Genomic DNA, 24,908 nt, shown 5'->3' with positions numbered 1-24,908 from the left:
GTCAAATGAGGTTTATAGTCCCGAATTTCTTTTTCAAATATGGTTATGCATCATAGAATCCTGAGCACGACGCGGAGATATACGGTTGTTTAGCATTTCATAACTAATACAGTGTAAAATTTGATTGGAGAATATAGGTTTACTGTTTTATTTTGTGAAAATAGTTTTTTGTCTTTTTAGAGTTTTTAGGGTTGTGCATATTTTGTGAAATTTTACTAATACACCAAGGTTCTTGACACCAAGACCTTGATACAGCAATACGATACTCCTTTCTGTTAATTTGAATTTCTCGATCAATTGAGCTATTTAGACTAAACTAAATTTTATTCTAAAGTTGGTGGAGCTAAAAATGGTGTCACCAAACTGTCACTTGGAATTGCCCTTGATAAGATATAAGGTTATCTAGATGATTTAATTATTCATTGAACATCTTACAAATATATTTATTATATATATATTTTTCCACTACTGATTTATGTTGTTATTCTTTATTGTTGATTCACAATAAATTGTTGCTGATTATTTGTATTCGATGTGTTAATGTTAATTTTATATTCAAAGAATAAAGGGAGCCGAGGTGGCTAAATGAGTTAGACGCTTGCACGCTATCCTGAAGGTCCAGTCCGGCAGTGGCGGAGCTAAAGGGATGGCAGAGGGGACAGCCTTGCATGGCGTTGCCCGTCTTCATTAGCCCACATGGTGCAGAAAAGTAGAACTCATTTCATTTCATTTCATTTCATTTCAATGAATAAAATCGTATGTAAAGGGTACTATAAGGTGTGCATGAAACAAAGTATGCAGTGGTTTCAAATCTGGACGGAGGTGAGCTTATGGAGCTTGCCAGGAAAAGCTTTCCTCGCTGCACGGCGATTTTCCTCTTACTTTATTTATGCAGGAGAATACTGTAGAGATGGGCGATGATTTGGGTCTTGAATATAGACTAATAGTCCTCAAAAGTACAAGAAATGTACGAAAATAGCATAATTACTTCAAAATACCTCAAACAAGCATTTTTGATTTCTCAATTTCAACAGTTTGCTGTAAATACTATTACTGATTAGTTTAGCTAATTTCAGTTTCTGAGACTAAGGTAAGATTGGTCACACGGATGTCGAATCTGCTACTTTAATACACCAATTAGTATAATCTCTTTTCACAATATATATCGCATTTCTGAATAATTAATTATATTCTAGTCTACAGTATATATAAAAACGTCATCAAAATAGGCTAAACCAAACGGATAGGAACCAAATGCAACCCAACCATTAGTTATTGCTACAGGAACAGTTACATTGAATATAAAATCAGAATTGACATAACCAGATAGCTGATTTCCCTGAAATTATAAACATGAAATGTTATATACGTACATGTAGCGTGAGATTCTAAGTAACAACAGTTTCTTGATGTGTTTCAATTTTACTTCCTGTTACTATCAAATTAATGATACTCGTTTATGAAATCGTCGTTTTTTGTCGAGTAAATATCGATGCACGCGTTCTATGCAGTTGCTATGATTATAAATATTCAGAAATTTCAAGTACAACCAAGGAGGACACATTTGGTTTCAAGGAACAAGAATGAAGACCGGTGTTCGTGTCCAGTACGCAGATACTTTATGTAGACGAGAGAGTTTTTCACGTACCTTTACAGTGAGAGATAAGTTATTCCACGAATCTTTTACATAAGCTATATTTCCTTGTGTTAGAACATTCTTTTGTACTGAAATAAAGACATAAGATAAAGAAGAAAAACTGAGTACATGTATTTTACAACAATGCATTATTATTACAGAATGAATCCAGCAATAAGTTGTTTTGCGACGTTTCTGCTCTAGTCATTTAGTGTCTCCGACCCGTGGTGTACAATTTTCTTCTACATGTACATCCATCACTCTTTCAGTTATATCATTGCTTCAAAATGTATTGTATTTAATAAAATCATATAGGCTCAAAAGTAAGCAAATTTCATATCCAGTTGTAAATACCAAATAATATAAGATTTCTATGCCTTTCACAATTGACGAATGAAAATAGGCCTTATACCATATATTGTTGAAAGTTGCATTTGTTTTATATATTATTCCACTTCCAAAAATACTATCAGTGGCGTATGTTTTCGCCTTACAGAATGGCATTGCTAGTGCCTTGTATTTAAATTATACCAGTTAATTTCCCACTAAACTTACACAAATCTGTTGACAGCACAAATCTGTGCTCTGTAGGATAAAAGAAGAAAAACAAGCCAGAAGATAACAAAGCTCGACATCCAGCAGTTGTTGCCCTTACAGCTAAATACACACTCTTACTTCCATTTACAGTTGGTATCATAACATTTACTTCAGCATGGATGTCTTTCCTAACCAAAAGAACGGAAAATAATTCGGAAACTTGATAGAAAATGTGTCAGAAACCGCGGCGTCTCAATGATTTACAGCATCTCTTATAATGATGAAATATGTGAGCTCTGATTTGTTCAGAAGACATTGCCAGATGAAGGGGGTTAACTTTGTGCAGGACAAAACTGAAAGGAAGTGGTATTTGCCACTAGTTGCTCGTTTACTACTTCCTAACAAACAAATGGATCTTGCCGTCGACCTTCGACCAATGATGTCATAATTTACCAACATCCGATTGACCACAGTTGTTAGTTTTTTCGATATTTCGCTGTCAAGATTAGAACATCTGCCTTTAGAGTCTTCGTTTTCTCTTTAGAGTTTGTGTCTTATTGTGCCATAATTTCTTTAATAAAAAGATCCAAGTATATAATTTGTGATATAATAATTATGATTACATTATAGAAAGAGGATAAGCCTACCAATTGTAATCGCCAAATACATTCAGAGTCGTATTTTCTTTGTCAATCTGACAATAAAACCAATGAACAGGTGGCTCTAAAACAGCCTGCTTCATAAACTTATTGCCATCCATTACATCCACTTCAAACGATCCAACTTGCTGAGAGAAATCAAAGGGCTCCTGACTGATGTTGTAAGCTGAAAGGGTGGTTGTTTTTATTAATTACGCCCATTCATCGAAATTATCAACAAATGTTATGATTGAAAGAATTCCTAGCGATTTGTTTTAGTGATAGGCATATTTAAAGAGCACCATGCACGATAAAAATTTCTTCCACCACGCTGAACTGGAATGCTATGATATTCGTTTTTATTACCCACGTTATATACACATTATCATTTATGTGAAATCAGTTGCAAGATCGTATTTGATAAATGGGAAAAATCTAGGAAGGAACAGAAATACACTTACATTCAAAATCCTCTTTGTATGGTAGTGAGAAGGGTTGTGGTTCTGGAATAAATGGGACACTGCCTTTATATCCAGTACTTACTGTTGTTAAAGTCCACAATTCGTTGATTAGTATATTAAGTTTAATAGTTCCGTTATTTATCTACAACAAAAAAATAATTAAAAACCGAATGAAACGTATAGTATACATCGAATGGTTTATGAACCTGGACACTGAAAGGGCTTTGTGGATCATAAAAATCTAAAGCAATATTGCTCATAGCAATAAAGAAAATTGGAACGAGAAATATCAAGGAATAGTAAATTAAAGTACCTCTGATACATACTTGTATTTGATCTTGTTTTTGAAAGGAAACTGGAATTAATTCATCATAACCAATACGACTATACCAAACGTTTAGCTTTTGTGTAATCTTTGCCTAGTTCAAGAGAAGAACACACGAATACCATTAGATTAAAATGACATGTATTTTAAATATTTTTTCGTGGGATAGTTAAGACATTAGATTGAATTGAAACTAAAGCAATCAGGCACAGGAAATCAAGGGTAAAAACTGGAGCCACGATGAAAAATAATTTTGCCTCGAAATCGAACCTATTGTGATTGATATAATTCAAACTATATCATTTTAAATCATTGTTGCAGATGAATGTAGACTGAACGTAATAAATCTTACCAATGAACCTTTCAGATCAAACATGGCCGTTTGAGATCCGGCAACATTATACGGCGGTAATGGTGGTCTTACGCAAATTGAATTATCATGACTCTTAAAGGCAAATAAAATACGCAATATTATTCGCAAGTAAACTAAATGCCATTAATTTCAGTCGGGAACGTAATTTATATGATAAGACAAGTCCAGTAAAAAATCTACACAACTATTTGTCGTCTGTATGCGGAGCTGAAGTAAGCATTATCAGTTTTTGCAGTACGCATTATGAGTCAGAAAACATTTAGATAGTCAACGATTTCAACAAAAACATGTAGTCAACATTATCAGCAAGTATAAGTGTATTCAACATATTCAGCAACAAAGAGAAGACATTTTCAGCAACAACATGTAGTCAACATTATTAGCGAAAAATGTGTAGTCAACATCATCAGAAGGGAAATATGTAGTCAACATAATAAGCAAGAAAATGTGAGTAAACAATATAATATTAGTAAATATCAAAACTGTTTTAAACTAACAGTAACACTGACCATTGTTTCTATAATGATAGTAAAATCCTTTTCGTCTGGGCTAACTAATACAACATAACTTCCACCACCATTCAACTTTCCAACACCAGAACCATGTTTTAAATATTTCCATCCAATTTGAGTAAACTGTGTTGTATGAGCTGCAATAGTCAATGGCAAAGGAAAACTGTTGTTATCAGCAATTATCTTGCACAAGCAAGATTGGGTTGTATTTTATATTCTTGAATTCCCTCATTTTGCCCATCTTCGGAAGAATATACTTAAATTCATTATATTTTCATTTACTATTTTACTATTACTAAGTTGCAAATTAAGATAATGCTTACCTGTTACCCAGATATTTGGTGCTACTATATAATGCCCAGACCATGGTTCACTGGCCGTCATCAAGCCTGATCCGTACCAGGGTAATCCATAATAATAACTTGATATTATATTCCAGATTATAGTCCTACGATACAATACACAATTGGGGTAATTTCAAACATTTGTTTTTTAATGCTTTTAATATAATACCCGTATTTTCAATGGCGAAACACATTTTCAGACAAATTACTCTTTTATCCAATAGTTCATATGCTAAAAGATTTAATTCAGTTCTCAAAATGTTCACCTAAACAATAAGTTCATGGTACTGGTAGTGGTTAACTTATTTTAGAAAACCTTACAAGGTTATATTGATAATATAGAGTTACACTGTGGATTCATCCAGTGGGCAGCAATTCTAAACGAATCTAAAAAATCCAAAACCACTTACGATGTCATGTATCCATTTACGTAATTCTGATTCAATGTCTGAAACGAATAAAACATCTTAATATCACTCTATATCGATGTTTCACATTCACTTAACTGTTTACATTAAATTGATGTGCATTTTTCTCTTTTTGGAAAGCCCGAAAGGCAATGAAGGACCATATTGAATGAATTTTGTAATAATTCGCTTCTCACTATAATTCAGCCTGTACTAATGTTTGTAGCCCTCTCTCAAGCTCTACAAAAGCTGTAGTCAATATCAATATTTGGTTTTCATGCAATCGTTGTCGAAGTTGCCGAATAAATAGTTTATCACCTATAGATATACAGATAACTGCTCAAAATAAAAACTCCTTCGCAATAAAAAAACAAAAGACGACTGGATTTCTTTAAGCAGTCTTATCAAGCAGTTCACAATACATGCCACCTAGGACTTACTCGAGCAAGACATCCAGGACCAACTATAGGATCTGTACAACCCCAGTCTTCTGATGCCCACAATGGTTTATTAGTACTGACAGCTTGAGTGTCTGAGAACGTACCAGGATAGTGAGTTCTGAAATAATGAAAAAAACGCACTTACTCTTGCTAAACATCCCGGACCAATTAGAGGATTGTTATCAGACCAATCCTCTGATGCCCATAACGGCTTGTTAGTATCGAGAGCTGATTGTGTTGACGTGGTGCCCGGATAATGAGTCCTAGAAGTAGATTGCGATATTTTGTCAATGTAAACAGGAATCCGTCAGATGAAGTACGGGGGAAATGAAAAAGTTCAGATTGGCTAATAAAGACAATCAGCGCTTTTAATCAGGATTACAATTGAGTAGTCAGAAAGAAACTCGGCGTTTTGTCAACATGAAGTTGAGCTTTATCTTACTCACCCCATTGCGTAAATCGAATGATTCAGTTGTTTATCATGGTCGATATCATTAGCTATTGGCCAAGCGGATTGATCCGAAGCTATAATCATAGTTTTTGAGAATCCAGCCGTGTCTAGTGACTTTCGAAGAATCTAAATAATTAGAATGTTGTATAAAACCAGCCAAGCCTTGAACTCACCCAATGGCATGTACCGCATCAGCAAGTTGTTGATCGCGAGCTATATCATCAGCTATGTCCCATTTCCCATCGGCAGCGATAATTTTGGTTTTTGAAAAGCCAGCATCATTCAATGTCTTTCGTAGTGTCTGTATGTCAAAAAACAGAATAGCTCGTAATCTTCGTATTGTTCACTGTAGACATGTTGATATAATCTCTATTCGATAACAACACTTGCTAACAGTGCACTAAAATCTTAAATGCGGACCCCTGGAAATAGATGCAGCGTTGCCAAACCATGTCAGAGAGTAATTCGTAAATAGGAAGTCTGTGCTGGTGATAAAATTTAATCAACAAAATTACTAACCTTTATATAAGAAATATTGTACGGACTTTCATTCCATATCTAAAAAGTAAATAAATTGCAGGATTAGACCTGTGTTTCATTCATCCCACACTGCATGTGAGTAGGAATACGAAGCTATCATGTTCAATAATGAAATTAGTAGATGAATGAATGCACATTTCTAATTTTAAATATTTCATGAAGAAATCGCTGCAGAACTAGGTCTTTGCTTCTTGAGTAATCTACATATTCGCATTACATTGATGAGCGACACATTGGTTAAGATTTTCGTCTAAGGTAGATTACAGATTTTAATAACCAAATAAATGAACCGTGATGGTCCATCCAACAGCCAATCTGACATACTTCGTCTAATATATATACATACCCCGATGAAGTCAATGTTCAACTTATGATGTTCTTTAGCCCCTTTTACCCATGTAACAATATAATCAGCAGTATGTTGAATATTACCCCACGGAGTTCCTTCAGCATCCCTCAAAAACCCTGGAAATCCCCAAGGTAACCCATATAGCTTTATATCAGGGTTTCTCTGCAAAGAAAATCATGATTAGGGACAGGGGATTGATAGTTTTACATATAATTTGGGTTGGTTGAAAACTATATATTTTTGAATAATATTTATTCAAATTTCCACCGTTATTACGTCATTCCAATTCCCATAGTGTGCCTTTAATAATTGCTGCAGACTCTAACGATAATAAGACAAAATGTGAACATATATTATACATTTAAAGTACAAGTATTGTCACAAAAAGGGCTCTTAGGAACATTATTGAAGTTGGGTGATGAATGAATTCAGTTAAGTGTCATGAATCGAAAAATGATCTAACCTTTTTGGCTTCTTTCATTAACCACCATTCATAACCACGATCAAAATTTAAGTCCCAACTATTGTGCATGTGGGATGCTTCTGTTCCCTCTAGAATCAAAAATAGGTGAATGAAAAAGTTTAACACAAAAATGTTTAGGCCTAAAATAAGACAACACGCCAAGAAATTTCAATGGAGCCCAGTGTTGTTCGTGGTCTTTAATCATCCCTTTGGCAAAATAATTGAAAAGACATAGCTGAGATTGAGGCTCTTAGATTTGAGAACTCACCAGCATTCGAAATTATCAATTGATAGGAGCATTAAATAATTACCTGTACTTTGCATATCACCGCCAATTTCAACTTTGAAAATGTGAAGAGAGGCCCCATAATTTGGCTAAATGAAAAAAATGCAACCTTTATATATTCTATAAAGAAATATAGTCTAGTAATATTTCTGGTGTGCTATACTCATTGGGAACAATCACTAATAATTAAAATAGTCGTTTCCATAGTTCCTTCAACTTTAAAACGGTCATATATGTAAATACAGATACAGCGTCTCCTTTGTAGAAGTATGTATACAATTAACATCCCGAATCATAATGTTGTCTTATACACTACAAGATTGTGGTCTCTACATTCGATTTATATTAACTTTACATCTATGGCAACTGCAGGTCTATTGATACAAGGTTAAGGAATCATTCTTACCATAAATAAAAAGTCCAAAATATCAGATCGTTCAGGATCAGGGTAGTTCATCAACAATTTAGATGTTGCCTGCAGAAGATACAAGCCGTAAACAAATAACAAGTAAATTGCAATTCGAAGAGAAACCAAACAGTTTCTCTGCCCTGTTCTTATTTGTGGATAGCAAACGATATCAGCTAGGGCCTAAAATTTGACAAAAACAATTGAAAATATAGAAAAGAGATACGAATTCGCTTTTTAGTAACAACCATTTTTTTTTACTAATAGTTAGCTTTCCTGGAATCAGAAATTGCAGTTGCAAATCGTGAGAGTTCTTTTGAAAAATCAGATCTCTGAGTTCATGCAATTGATAGTTGTTGCTAGCAGTCGGTCAATCGACCTTTACAGACATTACATTATAAATATATTGACAAAACGTACCCCACCACCACTGATAGCTCCGATACCATCGAATGTTCTGCCATATCCACCCGAACTATCTACAATATAATTACTGTCCTGTGTACAATATCCACAGGATAATATAGACAGTAGTAAAATAATTCGGTACACCATCTTCACAGATAAAGTCTTGGCCTACTAACTAAGACGATAATTAACTCATAGCTGTCTCTTCATTCAAGGTCAATTGATTAGATAAAGTTAAAAGGTATCTTTTTAGTGTGGTCGACCTTAAACTACATAACTGTAACTTCAGACTGCAGAGAATTAAAACGCCCATCTCTTGACGCAATTTTCCTCAATATGTCAGTCCAATAAATTAGAAATAAAGTGGGGACATGTGAGATAAACTGGTATTTCTCCAAGAACACCTATTTTCTATTCATATAGGTATTAGCATTTTCATTTTCATAAATGAAAATAACGGAACCCATCTTTAAAAGCTCACCTATTTCCTACCTGATAGAAAAATAGGTTTCATGATCTTGCCATTTTTCTCGAAAGGAATTCATACTGAGCTTGACTAAACTAGAGATCAACTAACACTACATGACATGGGTGGCGCAAAATATTGTGTTATAATGGACAAGAAACGATATGGGGTAATTGTAACAACTTGGAATATAGAGAATTCAAACTTAACCAACTCAACAGAACAGAATCGCTGAAAGAAAGCGTTAACTTGTCATCTACCAACCGACCATTGAAACTAATACCCCTTTCGCACTGCACAACTGAATTATTGAATGTGGTTATAACCGAATAGAAAAATCCGATTCAGTTCGGTTCGATTCGGTTCGGTTCGGGTTGCTTTCGCACTGCAATCCTATCTGGATAGCCGCTTTCGCACTGCCGAGTCAAGTTATCTGGATAACTTTTTATTTTTAGTAACACATCATGTCACGTGACAAAACATTAAAAACAAATATGGACGCTGGCAATTATAATTGGAGCAACGACGAAATTCGCTGCATGCTCGCTGTCTGGGGGGATACTAAAATTCAAGATGAATTAGTTGGCATGAAGAGGAATAAACATGTTTTTTCAACTATTGCCAACTCGTTCAGATTAATAATACCAGCTCTCATCCACCATTCCGACCTAGGTTGCACCCACAGTTGACGAGACTGAAATTCCTTGTTTATAATAAAAAATATGAAAATAAAAACAAAAGGATTTTCTGTTTCCTCTTCCGATATATATTTATTCTTTTCCTAGACAATTCGTGTACTTTTTCAATCCCGTCAAATACCATTATAACGTACCCGCCAACAGGAGCCATTTTGAAGTGCTTATACACGTGACACCCCACGTGATAAACATATCCGGATAACTTCTTGTTTGGTTTCGCACTGCCACTTATCTGGATCGTATCCAGACGAAATCCACCTCTTGAGGTAGATTTTTCTATCTGGATAACTTCTGGTTATAACCGTATAAGTTTTTTGCCAGTGTGAAAGCAACCAGAAGTTATTTGGATAGAACTCGATAGAACCGAATTACTTTTGCAGTGCGAAAGTGGTATTAATGACAGACATTCAACAACTTTGTTATCAATATTTACCTTTCAATTGCAAATACTTCTACAGCAAAAATAAACAAAATTATCCGTTGAAATCTGAAACAACTAACACTTTCTGTTTCCCTAAACAGATGCACAATGACTTAAACTTTTGCGCGATTCAAAAATACAAAATGTTTGGTCATTTCCATCTTAAGGGTCAGTCTGAAATCAGCTGGGGCTACACACCAAATCTTCCAAATGCCGTCGTTTGATCACTACCAGAAACGCACAGTCCAAGTGTAGACAAACTCATGTTACTTACATGATAACTGTTTTATTGTATCCTTTTTCTTATATTATCTTTCGTTGTGATTTTCAGGGTGGATTTTCTGGCTTTATTACAGCGCGAGTGTGTCCTGGGTGTTTTGAATACTTAGTAGAGAGAAAAGCACGTGCATGTTTGTATAGTTGGTAACCTGGTTTGTGGATTGATCAACATTCAACAATGTTTTAATCTGAACAGGATATATATTTTTAAATGTATCTTTTTGTTGACACTGTTGCCTTTTATTTAGTGTGTTTATCCGACAGGGAAATTCTAATGGAACCCGCAAATGCTGTAGTTTGTGAATAATGCAACGCTTTTAGTAAGATTCTTATTTTTTCTTTGCTGTTCTCCTTACTTTGTTTACACAAACGCATTTTGCCAATTTATTTTAGTATTAAATGAAATATAAACTAAGAGATACTACTGAGAGTCTCAGATCATGCAAATTCTAAATACTGAAAAAAAAAATGTTATTTTAAAAAATGAATTACAGAAGACAATTTGTAATTTCCAAATGTTGGTCATTGTAACAATTCCATTGAAGATTTCAATTAAGGAATATTCCAAACATGAGTCATTCTTTTTGAAATCACAAAGAGTCACACATCAGACAAAGTATTATCCCCCTTTGACCGCAAGCTATCTACATTTATTTTGTCCTCACTGCATAAAAATTGCATTGAAGTCGGCAAAGACAAGTTTAGTAATGGAGAAACAACTTACATGTGAAAAATTCTGCTATTTTATAAAATTGTATTTGCTGATTGATTTCGAAATCTAAAGTTAATTCGAAAAGTGCATGAAATGAGATATACGTTCAAACTGGCTATATTTCTATTCACGGTATTAACTAATTCAATAAACAAAACTGAAGGCGGCTGTCGCTAGTGAGGCAGGCTCAGACAGGCTCATTCTTTTCGATTTCCTGAAGCCACTTTGCGCCTTGTTTACTTTGACATCTTTCTTGTAAAATCTACATTGCTTATATCGTTTACTTGATATATTTGTTATTTTGGCCACAGACCACACTTGTGTTATATTATCTCCCTTTGACCATATTCAGTATATGGATTATACACCCGGAGACGTTTCCAGTCATTAAAACGGTGTAGTCTATTTTGTTTCTTGGTTTGAACGAATGGGTATTAAAACTGTATAGAATAGAACATTAGGGTATTTTTGAAAATTCGACTTGAATAATAAGCCACATTACTGCGTTTTATTCCGTATTACTCTCTTACATTTGTAATGTCTGACTGGACTTCTTTGAATAATTTCAAATTCAAAATATCATTATTTGTGTGTCATTGGTATTAGAGCATCTGCGGGTCCAAAGAAATAATATTATGTTTGTTTGATACTTTTATCTATAAAGATAAATATCTTCTTAGATGATTTATATTGAAAATGACAATTTTAAATTGTATTTGGATTATCTAAAACCTTTCTTTTTAAGTTGATGTGCAAATTGTTATTAAATTACTTTCAGAAATGCAATTTTGACAACTAGTAATCGGACGGTATACTATTGAAATAAACTAGTGTCCAAAAGAAACGATACCACCTGTTTGCAACGACATAAAAGAAAAACTAAACAATGCAGAAGTTTAGGATTGGTGTTATGCTTTTGAGAAATCCTTTCACAACATCTGTACAAAAATTTCATTTCAATAAAATCTGTACAACCAATATGACAAGCCTTTAAAGATGGGTGGGGTCGAAAAAAGAACATTTCGTTAGAGCACTGATCACAGAAACAACGGGAAATGTCACACCACACGTCACAAAGTCAGTAGCGGGTATGTCCACCACCAGCATCAATACATGCCAGAACACGCCTACGGACTGATGCCGTCAAACGTCTGATGACGTTGGGAGTGATTCGTTGCCATTCCTCGAGGAGACATCGTTCCAAGTCCTGGACGTTGACTGGAGGCACACGGCAAAGTCGGATTTGCCGATCGAGGTGGTCCCATAAGTGCTCGATGGGATTCATGTCCGGTGAACATGCGGGCCATGGTAAAACCTGTACGTTGGCGTTGGCAAGGAAGTTCTGTATCAATCTTGCTGTGTGCCCTTGCATTGTCATGTTGGAAAAGGAGTCCACGAGGCTGTTGCTGAATAAAGGGCACCACAACAGGCCATAGGATGTCGTCAATATAACGCTGTGCATTCAGGTTTCCACGAATTACGAAAAGCCTCGTTTTGACGTCACCACATACGAACGACCGGACCTGTTGGATAAAGTTAGGCGCCAAACGTTCACCAAATCGTCAGTATACAAGCTGCCGTCCATCGTTTTTGAAGATGAGGAATCTGCTCTCATCAGAGAACATAACACGTGCCCAGTCCCGCCGTTGCCAACGTCGAACTCGCCTGGTCCAGATCAGTCTGTTGTTCCGGTGTCGAGGCGTCAGGAGCGGTCCGCGGTAGGGATGACGTGGCCGGATACCATACTGCCGTAGTCTCCTGTAGACGGTCTGTCGACTGATCCTGTGTCCCAGTGCTGTAGCCGCCGTGGACGTCGCTGTTACGGTGCGGTTCCTCAGGTGTAATACCCGGATGTACCGATCTTCATGGGACGTGGTTACTCGTGGTCTTCCACTCCTGGGCCTGTCTGACGTCTGACCTGTCTGACGTAACCGCTGCATCAACCTGGTGATAGTGATGCGTGCGCAGCCCAACCTTCTGGCGACGTCGACGTGTGTCGCTCCTTGTTGGACCATTCCAACGGCTCTCTCTCTGTCGATGGCTGTCAAAAGTGGCATATCTTGTGTTCTTTTTGTTGCTGTGATATCAACGTGTCTGATGAGCCGTTTTATACAGTTTTTATGCACGTGCAGAACATGCTAGACAGGGAAATGTCACTTTCACGAAATTTACGTTTTTTCCCCGAAGTGATCACGTGTTCCCGGTATTTTTATCGACTATGCTGTGTTTGGGATGTGCAATACGAATTGGCATGTTTTCATATTAGACAATTCACTTAGTAAAAAACAATTTTGAAAATAAGTTGGTATCGTTTCTTTTGGACACTAGTTTATAAAAAAATTGTGATCACACGTTAACTCCAATAGTCCACGATTAACGGTGGGTTCGTTTTGCCGCATTGCCCATTTTGCCGCATCGTGCCCAACTGCACTATAACGACTTGTAAAACGAAACTAGAGGTTTCTGATAAAATCCGGAATGACAATTTGTTTCACATGAAACGAAGTATTTTAATCTGTTGCCCTGCATCGATTTTCTTTTTATTCATAATTTGGACCTGTTAGGGAAATCGAAAGTATAGTTTTATGGTAAAATCTGGAATAAAATAAATACCAATATCATGTGAAACAAATAGTCATTCCGAATTTTATCAGAAACCTTAGTTTCGTTTTAGAAGTCGTTTTTGCGCAGTTGGGCAATGCGGCAAAACGAACCCACCGCACGATTAACAACAATTGACGTTGGAATGTTTCTTTGCAAATTTTTGTAATAAAGGCCATGTAAATAGTTGTTTGAATATAATAAAGATGCACTGCTCTGATCCCTTAACTATGCCTGTGTGAATAGCCAAATGAGGACAAACACTCAGTTTTGTTTTGTCTAATATCTTGACATGTATCACAATATTATACACTGTAATAACCTTGAACTTTAGAAATGTTGTAAAATTTAAAGTGACAATAAATTGACCCAAGCTGAAATACATAACGAAAATATGATTTGAAACAAAAATAGATAAAAGAATTGATAATAAATTATTTTATGTGAGATATACCATAAAATTTGCGACCCACCGACTAACGTATACATTCCATGAACGCTACTACTAATAATGTACAGTTGGAGTTCTAATACTGACCCAATAAATATTAAACAGACCCACTTTCTAAAATAAAAAGGAATTTTGCAATTTACTTAAAAGTTAATAGTTCGTAAAATATCTTAACATGAATAAATTGTCTCTTAAACCATACAATTTCATTACAAATAAAATGATCGTTAGTAAGATAACTTTAAAACAATCATTAGTTATCCATTCCGCGGGGCCCTGAAGGAGTCGGTATGTCTATTGGATACGCTTGGAGAGTTACAGCCCCTCAAAGTCGGGGTTGTCGCGAAAATGGCTTAATTTGGACCAGTTTTTCGCCTCTAGTTTTCCACCAAAACGCTCGATATAACTTTGAATCGAATTTCTACCATCTCTGGGGCCCCCAAGTTCCAACATAGCCAAAACAGAGAAACAAATTTTTTGAGAAATTTCTTGACCAAAATGACTAAAGATGGCCGCCGACTGGGACAATTAAGCAGGGTGAAACTTTGAAAAACAGCTACCGTAGGCAGACGGTAGGTGCTACAGAGCTGTGCTTTGCAGGGTAGTTAGGCCAACAATAGGCCTTTATGTCATAATAGACCAGCTATGTCTATTGGATACGCTTGGAGAGTTACAGCCCCTCACAGTCGGGGTTGTCAGTAGTATATGTCTTTTCGGATATGACGCATTTCACTTCTGCGCATGCGCAGCTTTTTCAATGCGTCATATCCGAAAAGACACAACTGTTAAAATGTATTATAACACACTCCCGAAACTGTTAAAATGTATTATAACAGACTCCCCAAACTGTATTATAACAGACTCCTCCAAACTGTATTATAACAAACTCCCCAATTATAAATTACCGAAACCACAGATCACTAATAATAATACAGTAAAAAATAACCGCATTAAAAATGTCTTTAATTTTAAAACACGAACAAAAAAAATCCGAAGGAGACGGTTTCTTCTCTGCGCTAACATCTCTCATCCCCAAAGTGGCCAATTTTGTCTCAAACAACAAATCCCTCATTTCCTCAAGAGCGCAAGCTCTTGGATCTGTGGCAAAAGCAGGAGTAAATATTAGTGATGCAGTGAAAAAATCTAACGAACTTAAAGAACTTCAGCTAATAAGAGAACTAAGAAATAAGAGACTAGAAAGACAAGCCTTAGAAAAGCAAGGAAAAGGGTTTAAAATCATTGGATAAAAATGGCAAGTAAAAATTACAGATTAGATCCAATCTTTTAATTGTATGATCCGATTCAATATTCGTTCAACAAGAAGAAAGAGGATTACGTAATCATCTCACCATCGGTAGGGACAAAGACCCAAATAAACGACGGAGGAAGAGTTACCTTTGAAATTAATTCATTGTCCAATTGGTTGCTGCTTTCCGATGCCCATTTCCGATGCGATTTCAAAGACGCCACTCAGAATCGAATTCCACAAACCAACACGACTTTAGAAAACAACTTCTTTCCGTCTTTATTCAGCGAAATGGTTTTGGAAGCTGGTTCAAATCCTATAGAGACCATAAAACACCCCGGCGAGTTTGACACAATGTTGAAAACGGTTCTGTATCCCAAAAACTACGATTCAGTTTCGGGATGGATTCCCGATGTCGGTGACGGAGAAGTTTTAAAAGAACCGGTCAGAACTGTAGCAAATGATGCAGACCTTGCTAGGATAAGGGTAGTTGCTAGAAACACGCTGGAAAGAGTGACTCGCGGAGTAAATCACGGATTTGAAAAACGAGCGCTTCAATACAACAATGTCGTCGAGAACAACAGATGGGGTAATTACGTAAATTGGAAGTTGTATCCTTTATTTGGTCTCTTGGAACACAGAAAGGTTTCCATAGGTTTACCGTATAAAATTCATTTGCAAAGAGAAATCAACAACGATAAGATATTCTTTGGAGAGAATGGTTCAGATGCAAAATTGGAAATAACGAATATCCAACTTTACATACCGGTAATTACTCCTTCTGTAGAAGTGGAAACGAGAATATTCAACTCTTTAACCAAAGACATCGAAATTGCTTTTCTTCGTCGTAACACGGTAGGTAACATGACTTTAACGGGAGAATCCACCACGTGGCCAATTACTAACACCGTCAAACCAGCGAGATATCTAATGGTCGGTTTCAAAAACTTGCCAGACTCTCAGACAAACAACAACAACATTTTTAGAGTGGCATTGAACCATACTCAAGATCCCATCATTCGCAAAGTTCAAGTCAGATTGAACAATGATAATTATCCCAATCAACCTTTGACAATTGATCCTTCCAAAAAAGATTACAACGAATTGTACAGAAACTATAAAAACATGTGCGAATTGTTTGGAAATACGCCTCAGTTTGAATACACAGATTTTTCACTCAATCATCCAATCTTTTGTTTCGATCTGTCAGCTCATCAAGAAGATCTTTTCAAAACAGGGGTAAACATAAATATTCACATCGATAAAACACAAGGAGATGTGACCGGCTACTGTTTATTGCTGGAAGAAGCAAAACATTTGATTAAAATATCAGATAGAAGAATGATAAGAATTGAATAAAAAAACACCCTTTAAAAATGAAACCAGAAACTTTAGTTATGAAAATAATAGACGCTATGGAAACGAATTCGCCGACTCTAATAACTTACAACGGTAAAAAAGTGCATATAACCCAAAAGATTATCGATAAATACAAACATTGCAAAGTCAGAGACGATATAGACTTGGAAAGAATTGATGAGAATTTAACTAAAAAAGGTGGATTTTTACCTTTCTTACCTTTAATCTTTGCTGGTTTAACTGCAGCTGGTGCAGTCAAAGCTGCCAACGCAAGTAAAGCAGCTGCAGTAAAAGAAGCTGAAGAACGTAGACACAATTTGGCAATGGAAAGAGAAGCACGAGGAGGTTCGGGAATAGGAGATATATTAGGGACGGTTAAAGAATTCGGACAAAGATTTGGCGAAGAAACCAAGAAAACCGTTAAAGAGGGATTAAGCAAATTAATAGATAAAATCGACACCGGAGAAATGGAGGTCAAACACAAGGGTGACGCCATATTTTTTAAAAACATACGTTCGGGCGAGGGAATCTTCCTTTCAAAGTATAAAGGCAACGGGGTGATTTTTGGTACGAAAATGTAATAAATAAAAATGGGCAAGAAATTTAATCATTCGGAAATATTTCCTTATAACCCAATGCTCATGTGTATATGCGGTAGTTCAGGTTCTGGGAAAACTCATCTCACTTTTAACAACACCAAACCTTTTAGATTTCGATTCTCTGTATATCTACACAACAACACCAGAGCAATCGTATTATCAATTTCTCAAAGCTTTGGAATATTTACCAAAGAAAGATGTTCAAGACCTATTTCAATATTACGAAGAAAACGAAGAAGTGGAAATAAAAGATATCATAGATAACTACATCGAAGGAAAGAATCCAACGGATATAAAAGTTTTTCTTATGAAAAATGTCTAATATTGATAGCAATCGAAAGAACTTAATATTGTTTGACGACTGCGTAGCGCAAAGAAATCAAACTGTTCAACAAGAATTCTTCACCAAAGGAAGACATCACAACTGTCACTGCATATACCAACCCCAATCTTTTTACGGGATGGATTCTATGTTCATTAGAAAAAATGCAAATTGTTTTTTATTATTTGAATTAAACGATAAAGATTTATCTCAAATCATTCAGTCTATAAATCACGGAATGGACAGAGATACATTTAAAAAGGTTTGTAAAGCTCAATGGAGAAACCCAGATGATCATGGATATGTATTTGTAAATACTAGAAAACCTGCGGGAGAAAGAGTTATGATCGATATATGTTAATTTTATTTTTTTAAAAATGACGGATTGGAATAATTTTTTAAAAAGGAATAGAGAATATATCAAAGCTAAGAATAAAATAAAGACCCAAGTTGAAAATAACAGATTACAACAACTCGGATTAACGGAAAATCTACAGACTCTATTTCAACCCATATTAAAATCTCAAGAGGATATTAAAAAGAAATTAGCTTTAGAATCCACAACTCCTATAGAACCCAAACCGATTGAATATAATGGTATTATAATTAGGACATTAGATGATATAAAACGTCTTTTTTCAAACCCTGACTCAGATTTACCAAAGAGCATTTCACCAATCGTTGATAATCAAGGTTTATTGTTTAATGGATTTAGAATAATATTTAGTCCAAATTCCCCTTTATTCAAAATCGACACAAAAGACTATATATTTACATTAACGAAAGGATTAATAGATTTAATGAATGGCGAGGATGTTGAAATCGCCGATTACAAGGATTTAGTTGCATACTCAAAATTTCTACATGCAATAAGAAAGTCAGGACCCGAAACAAGAAGATTGAAAGAAGTTGAAACCTATTTAGATAAAGTTATTCCTGATGAAGAGAAATCAGACGATTATGCAGAAGATTATCCACCAATCATACGAGAAATAGACGAATTCGATGATATGGTGGCATCTGGACAAGGCATAACGTTTTTATCCGACGACAATAAAGAATTGCTTAATAGATTAGAAATAATATTAGCGGCCATGAAGGAAGGTCATCGATCGAACAGACAATACAACGAAGTCAATGCCATATTAAAACGACTTTTGGAGAAAGAAATCATCACTAAAAAAGACTATATAAACGTCATTAAAAATGTCCAATAAAGAACAATTGTTCGTTATCACCTCGAATAAACCAGACATCAAATTGTCTCTAGACTACGAGTATGAACTCGATCGCAATAAACAGTACGAACTGGGATTAAAGTATTTCTCCGTTTACAATTCCATTAGAAACATCAACGAAAAAAACAATCAACTAAAAATATCGACGGATAACGGAGTTACGTTCGAAACCATAAGCTTACTACCGGGAAGCTACGAATACGTAGCCATCAACGAATACCTATCCGAATACGCAGGAAGCGTGAACGGCAAAAACAATATCGAATTCGAAGGTAATCTGAATCTGAACAAAATAAAACTGATCTTGAGAAATAACAGTCAAGTCGATTTCAACGTAGAAAATTCGTTGAATGCGTTACTGGGGTTCGATAAACGAATATACGCGCAATCGACATTGGCGCCGCAGAAGGCCAACATCGAGAACGATATCGACGTGATCAACATTCACTGTAATTTGATCAACGGTGGATTTTTCAACAAGCACAAACGTCAAATCATATACAGCATACCGACTTTTACGGTGCCGATCGGATACAGAATTATAGAGAAACCGTTTCAAACGACCTATTTACCAGTCAATTCTTTCATGATCAAAGATATAAATCTGGAAATCAAAGACGGTAAAAATAGGTTCATAGACTTTGGCAACGAAGAAATTGTCATTCAACTTCATTTAAAACAATGTTCATTCTCTTCTTGAATAGTAAGAAAATCGAAATCATCAAATTCATAGTTTTCGTCAAAACTATACTCATCTTTGTCGTTGTAAGGATACATAATTCCTTCACTGTTTGGTGGTTTTCTTTTAACATTATTCAAATAACTTCTAAAAACTTTAGTTTGTTTATCATTTGGAATAACTACTCCATTGGTGAAACTTTTTTCCCATGGTTTATTAAATTCGTTCGACACATCATGTCCGCTTGCTAACAGAACGTAATCTTCTACACTTATCTTATCATTAGAATAACCTTTAAACGTTTTCTTTTCTTTTAAAACACCATCAGAAGTCAAAACGATGTTGTATTTGACTTTTGGTGCTAAATATAAACCAAATATAATTCCACCGTCACCGTAATCGTTTTTACCTTTGCAATAGTCTTTTTCGGAGACCAAACCAGCTCTGTTTAGTTTTTTCCAATTTTTGGATGAAATGTACAAACTATCTGTGTCGGTATAGTATATTTCGGGTTTATAAAATCCATTTATGACGTGAATGAAATTGTTCATTATTTTTTTACTGTGAGATAAAACGAATGATCCCAAATGACTAGGTGTTAGTCGTGTAGATTTACTATCTTCGGTAGTAATCTCTTTTTCTTCAATTTCCGTTTCAACAATATATTGAGTATCATTAATTTTCTCATAGGTTTTAACGCGTGAATCAAAGTTGGCCTGTAAAGTTGCTTCATTCCATAAATGTCTAGTTGTGAATATATCTTTCTGAATTGATTTACCATACAAGGAATTACCTAATAATTTCATGCAGTTACTACCCACGATATTACCTTCTCGTTTATATTTATTTCTTAAATCTCTCAAAATAAAATATAATCTCTATAGGGTGGAGTTTAAAAATTTTCTTAAACTATACCATCTAATATTCTAATAATTCGTCCACCGGCTTTCACTATTTCTTGAATATCAACCGATGTTAAAACGTCGTGACAGAAACCATTTCTGAACCTGATTTTGTTACCAGTTTCCTTTTTACCTTCTTTATTCGTGAAAGTGATTTTATCTTTAGCTGGTATCGGTTGGAAGAACATGTTTTTGGGATAGTCAAACCACACTGTTAAAATAGCTGTTCTAGGTCTGAACTTTTGTTTATTGAACAGCATCACAAATTCTTTTTCTTCTTCTGGTAGAAACGGTCTTCCACTTTCCGCTCTCGGATATTCACTGTCTAAATCCGACATGGCGGAAGCGTATAAACTGTTAGCATCAAATGCCATTAGTTTAGTACATTCTATTTTTTTAAGTCTCGAATGAACCTCTGTTTTGCCTTTTGTGCTTGCGCTGTATTCTTTGAATAAATCAATTATGTTATTACTTTCACTTTGTGAAATATATTCCTTTAATACGTTACAATTTTTTCCATTTTGTTCGTTTCAAATGATTTTCTATTTGCCGAAACTCTTCCTCCTTTAATAGATCGTCTGATAAAATTTCTTATAAAAGGATTTGTGTGCGAATAAACTTTTTCTGTATTTTCTTTTTCGGTATGTTTCGCAACCATTCTAGTAGTTGTATACCATTCTTCTTCCACCATTTCTTTATCGTAATGATATAAATAATACCAACCCTTTAAAGATAAAGATGGAGCCGTTAGATTATTGGACATATTCTGGTTTACAACTTCTTTCGTGACTTGGTTGTATTTTATCAAACAAGCTCCCAAACAGAGAGTGTCTCTCTTGGCGTAAGGTTCCCATTCGTGTCTCTCAATTCCTCCCAGTTGTCTCGCGTGTATTTAGCGATATCTACGTCGGCAATCTTTCTCAAATTCGCGGGAAGATTGGAAGAATTTCCCCATGCAGCCAAACTAGAGGATTCGTGTTGATAGGAACACGTGAAATTTATATGTTGTAAATAATTACCCTTTATTTCTTTCTGTCTTTTCCATTTTTTCTGTAAATCTTCATCCGAGTATGGATTAGATAAAGGAAAAGATAGAATTCCTCTGGGTGTTTTTAAAGGGCAATGCGTTAGTTTTTTTGCATTTTTAAGCACGATCCAGTTGTCGAATCCACTGCCGTTATGAGAAATTAATATTAATCTCTTTCTATCATATTGACCTAGATATTTCAACATTTGATCGATGCAAATATATTCTACTACATTCATTAGTTTATCATAAAATTCTTCTGGAAGGGGATCTGATGACTTTAAATCTGGAAAGAGATTATTTATTCTGTTTAACATTTTCCTTAGTTTTTCTAAATTAATTAAAGTGCAGGCATAAGGAATTGCTCTTCGCGTGTCTTTTTCTGAATACGTTTCGCAATCCCAAGCGAATAACGCATCATCGCTCATACTCGAAAGCACGTTTAGTTTGAGGGGTGAAACCTGTGTTACTGCGTTGTCGTCTCTACACGTTTTCCACACCTGTTCGTAATTGCCTTCTATTTCTTGAATTCCCAAACTTTTTTGGCTTCTTCTAATCAAACAGAAATGCGAGTTGTGTAAGTACAAAACCCAATCTAATTCATCGTGAACGTCTCTGGGGTGAAAATGTCTGTTTTTTGGGATTATAAATTTGAAACGAAGTGTTAAATTTCTTGTTGAATTCATTCATTCTAGCACAAGTCATCACTCCTTTTCTATTTGCTTTTGAAAACCCGTTGATGTATTCTTGAAATTTACACGTTAAATCTTTGTTCAAAACACCATTGACGCATTTGATAAAACAGTGACCATCTGTAGGTTTTCGCCTTCGTATTCTGTGATTCCCTTCCTCGACTATCTCTCCATCTATTTTAATTTGTCCTTTGAATGTTTTAAATTTATCAGAGATAGCCTTGATAACATCGGAAAATAGGGTGTTTTCTATCAATGTTTCATCAAGTTCGATTTTAATCATATTTTTTTAAGTGTATATTTTTGATTATTTCTTTATTTTGACCGCTGATATTTCTGTATGGAATTTGTCCAAAATTTCATTGAATTCTTGTAATTCTTCAACTGTTATGTTCTTGTCTTCTCTCAATCTTTCGAAAAAGATGTATAATTGATTAAGATACATATTCAAGATATCCGTTTTCTTTTTATAATGAGCTTTCTTTTTGCTCGTGAAACCTATAGCAATCAAGCCACAAGATGAAGTTTGAATAGCAGTAATTGTGGCTAATACAGTTGGGACAAGTACAGGAACCATTAATCCACCAGTCACGGCCGTTGCAAGTGTTGTTCCTATCGTTAGAACTACACTCGCTGTTTTGAAAACAGAATTGATTCTACTCCATGTTTTCCTGCATGAATTGTACTGTCTCAACTTTATTTTCAACTCTTCTTGTTTGTCTATCATGTATTGTTGTCTGCTTTCGAGTTCCATTTTTTAAGTCGTTAAATTAAGTGAATTTCCGATAAATAGAACCACGGAATATCATATAGAGCGTGCTTGTTTGGCCTAGCATTATTATATTTGCGGGTATTAAAAGTAAAAACATTTACGCGTACTAACGACATTTCTTTTTTCGTATGGTCCTCGTTAAGATGATAGGAATATTTTCTTTTTTCTTTTTCGATGTTTATCTTGGCTCTAAAAATAAAACCACCACCTTCAAGGATGGAGTCTTCGGCAAACGATAAATGCACTATAAACTCTCTTTCTTGTCGACTTTTATGAACATCGATCGAAGTGTATTTTTCACCTAAAGCGAAATATAGTTTTACGTATTCAAAGTCTGTTGTTCGTAAAAACTCGTGACTGGTTGATTCTATTTTTTCGTGTACGTGTAAGCGTCGTGGAATTTTGGCAATGTTGGTTGATGGTGGATTTTCCGTCTCCAATATCATATCTAAATCTTTGATTCCAATGATATCCTTATCATTTTCTACTTCCATTTTAAAGGTGTCTACATATTTACCATTTTTCGTTTCAATTTCCTGATCCCTTTTATCAATCAAACGTATATTCTGCTCCAAATTACCATCATTGAATAATGAAATATGTTTGACGGCCTTACCGGTTTGTTTGAAGACTACTTTATTGACTTTAACCTTCATGGGAAACTCTATTTGAATCAGACAATTACCTCGAAAAGAAAACTCTTGCGTTTCGCCGATATAGAATACGTTTTTAGGTTCTCCGTATGCGAGATAACCCACTTTTATTTCTGCTTTGAATCCGTATTTGTTTGATTTATAAATTTGGTCTTTTCTATCGAAGACAGTGTCACTTTCGAATGGTAGATTGAAATAATACGATTTATCCGTGACAATAGCTTCTAATTTGCTCAACTTTCTCTCTTGTCTCAAAAAATCGTCATGAATTCTAGATACCAAAAGATTGACCTGTTCTTTAATATAATTTTTCATATCATCTCGAAATTTATTTTGAAGAAAGTTTTTAATCACACCCACTTCTTTTTGTAATTCGTCCGTGATTTTAGTATGCAAAGCAGTCAATTGTTGTTTCAACGTATCTTTGTCAATGGGAAGTGTGTTAATTATATCTTGAACATCTGATTTTTGCTTCGCGATCTTTTCGTTCAAATTGGATATCGAATTTTGTAACTCGGTTTTGTCCGCGGTCTTGTCTAGTTCTGCTAGCAATTCGCCAAGTTTTCTTTCCAAAGCGGTTAGTTTTCGTTTCAATCTATCCTCGTTTACATTTGGGTTATCTATTAAACGTTGGACGTCTATTTTTACCTTCGTAATCTTATCGTCTAATTTAGATATCAACTCACTTGTTTTATCCACTAGAATAAGACGTTTCAAACTCGTTAACTCTTGTTGTAGTTTGGGTTCGTTCACAAGATTTCGTCTGAAGTATTTCTTCACGTCATTTATTCTGTTTTCTACGGAGCCCCTAAGGCGCAATTGTAAACATATTTATTTATTATTTCGTTTAAACGAAATAATTAATTCGTTTAAACGAAATAATTAAATCGTTTAAACGAAATAATTAATTCGTTTAAACGAAATAATCATTTCGTTTTAACGAAATACCCTATGTTTATTTCGTTTAAACGAAATAATTAATTCGTTTAAACGAAATAACTAATTCGTTTAAACGAAATAATTATTTCGTTTAAACGAAATAAAAAGATGGGTTAATTATTTCGTTTAAACGAAATAGACGAAAAAATTAATTCGTTTAAACGAAATAAACATAGTGTATTTCGTTAAAACGAAATAATTATTTCGTTTAAACGAATTAATTATTTCGTTTAAATGAAATAACATTTCGTTTTAACGAAATAATTAATTCGTTAA

General features: G+C 34.9%; 5 protein-coding genes across 5 annotated transcripts in view; 1 reads left to right on the top strand and 4 right to left on the bottom strand.

Moving 5' to 3' along the window:
* Positions 1 to 1,192: 1,192 nt before the first annotated feature.
* On the bottom strand, positions 1,193 to 8,723 carry LOTGIDRAFT_174010 (hypothetical protein; the record flags this gene model as incomplete). Its single annotated transcript, XM_009052043.1, has 18 exons — positions 1,193 to 1,339; positions 1,649 to 1,725; positions 2,192 to 2,361; positions 2,821 to 2,998; positions 3,273 to 3,414; positions 3,599 to 3,691; positions 3,950 to 4,042; positions 4,480 to 4,619; positions 4,806 to 4,930; positions 5,237 to 5,274; positions 5,674 to 5,791; positions 6,298 to 6,425; positions 6,644 to 6,682; positions 7,011 to 7,175; positions 7,477 to 7,565; positions 7,788 to 7,851; positions 8,169 to 8,351; positions 8,589 to 8,723. 18 exons carry the CDS (start codon positions 8,721 to 8,723, stop codon positions 1,193 to 1,195), a joined length of 2,124 nt encoding a protein of 707 aa, XP_009050291.1.
* An 8,103-nt stretch (positions 8,724 to 16,826) lies between these two features.
* On the top strand, positions 16,827 to 17,730 carry LOTGIDRAFT_174009 (hypothetical protein; the record flags this gene model as incomplete). Its single annotated transcript, XM_009052042.1, has 2 exons — positions 16,827 to 17,282; positions 17,473 to 17,730. 2 exons carry the CDS (start codon positions 16,827 to 16,829, stop codon positions 17,728 to 17,730), a joined length of 714 nt encoding a protein of 237 aa, XP_009050290.1.
* A 1,907-nt stretch (positions 17,731 to 19,637) lies between these two features.
* Positions 19,638 to 20,923, bottom strand: LOTGIDRAFT_174008 (hypothetical protein; the record flags this gene model as incomplete). Its single annotated transcript, XM_009052041.1, has 2 exons — positions 19,638 to 20,503; positions 20,563 to 20,923. The coding sequence occupies 2 exons, from the start codon at positions 20,921 to 20,923 to the stop codon at positions 19,638 to 19,640; spliced, it is 1,227 nt and encodes a 408-aa protein (XP_009050289.1).
* A 430-nt stretch (positions 20,924 to 21,353) lies between these two features.
* LOTGIDRAFT_174007 (hypothetical protein) lies at positions 21,354 to 22,004 on the bottom strand (the record flags this gene model as incomplete). Its single annotated transcript, XM_009052040.1, has 1 exon — positions 21,354 to 22,004. One exon carries the CDS (start codon positions 22,002 to 22,004, stop codon positions 21,354 to 21,356), a length of 651 nt encoding a protein of 216 aa, XP_009050288.1.
* A 1,029-nt stretch (positions 22,005 to 23,033) lies between these two features.
* Positions 23,034 to 24,908, bottom strand: part of LOTGIDRAFT_174006 (hypothetical protein) — a gene marked incomplete at both ends in the record, with an annotated part of 6,767 nt that continues 4,892 nt past the window's right edge. The window contains one exon of the mRNA XM_009052039.1: positions 23,034 to 24,501. Coding sequence (XP_009050287.1) covers positions 23,034 to 24,501 — 1,468 coding nt within the window. The remainder of the gene's footprint in view (positions 24,502 to 24,908) is intronic.

This window comes from Lottia gigantea, assembly GCF_000327385.1.
Source record: "Lottia gigantea unplaced genomic scaffold LOTGIsca_179, whole genome shotgun sequence".
NCBI lineage: Eukaryota > Metazoa > Mollusca > Gastropoda > Lottiidae > Lottia > Lottia gigantea.
This window is presented reverse-complemented; position numbering and strand designations above follow the sequence as displayed.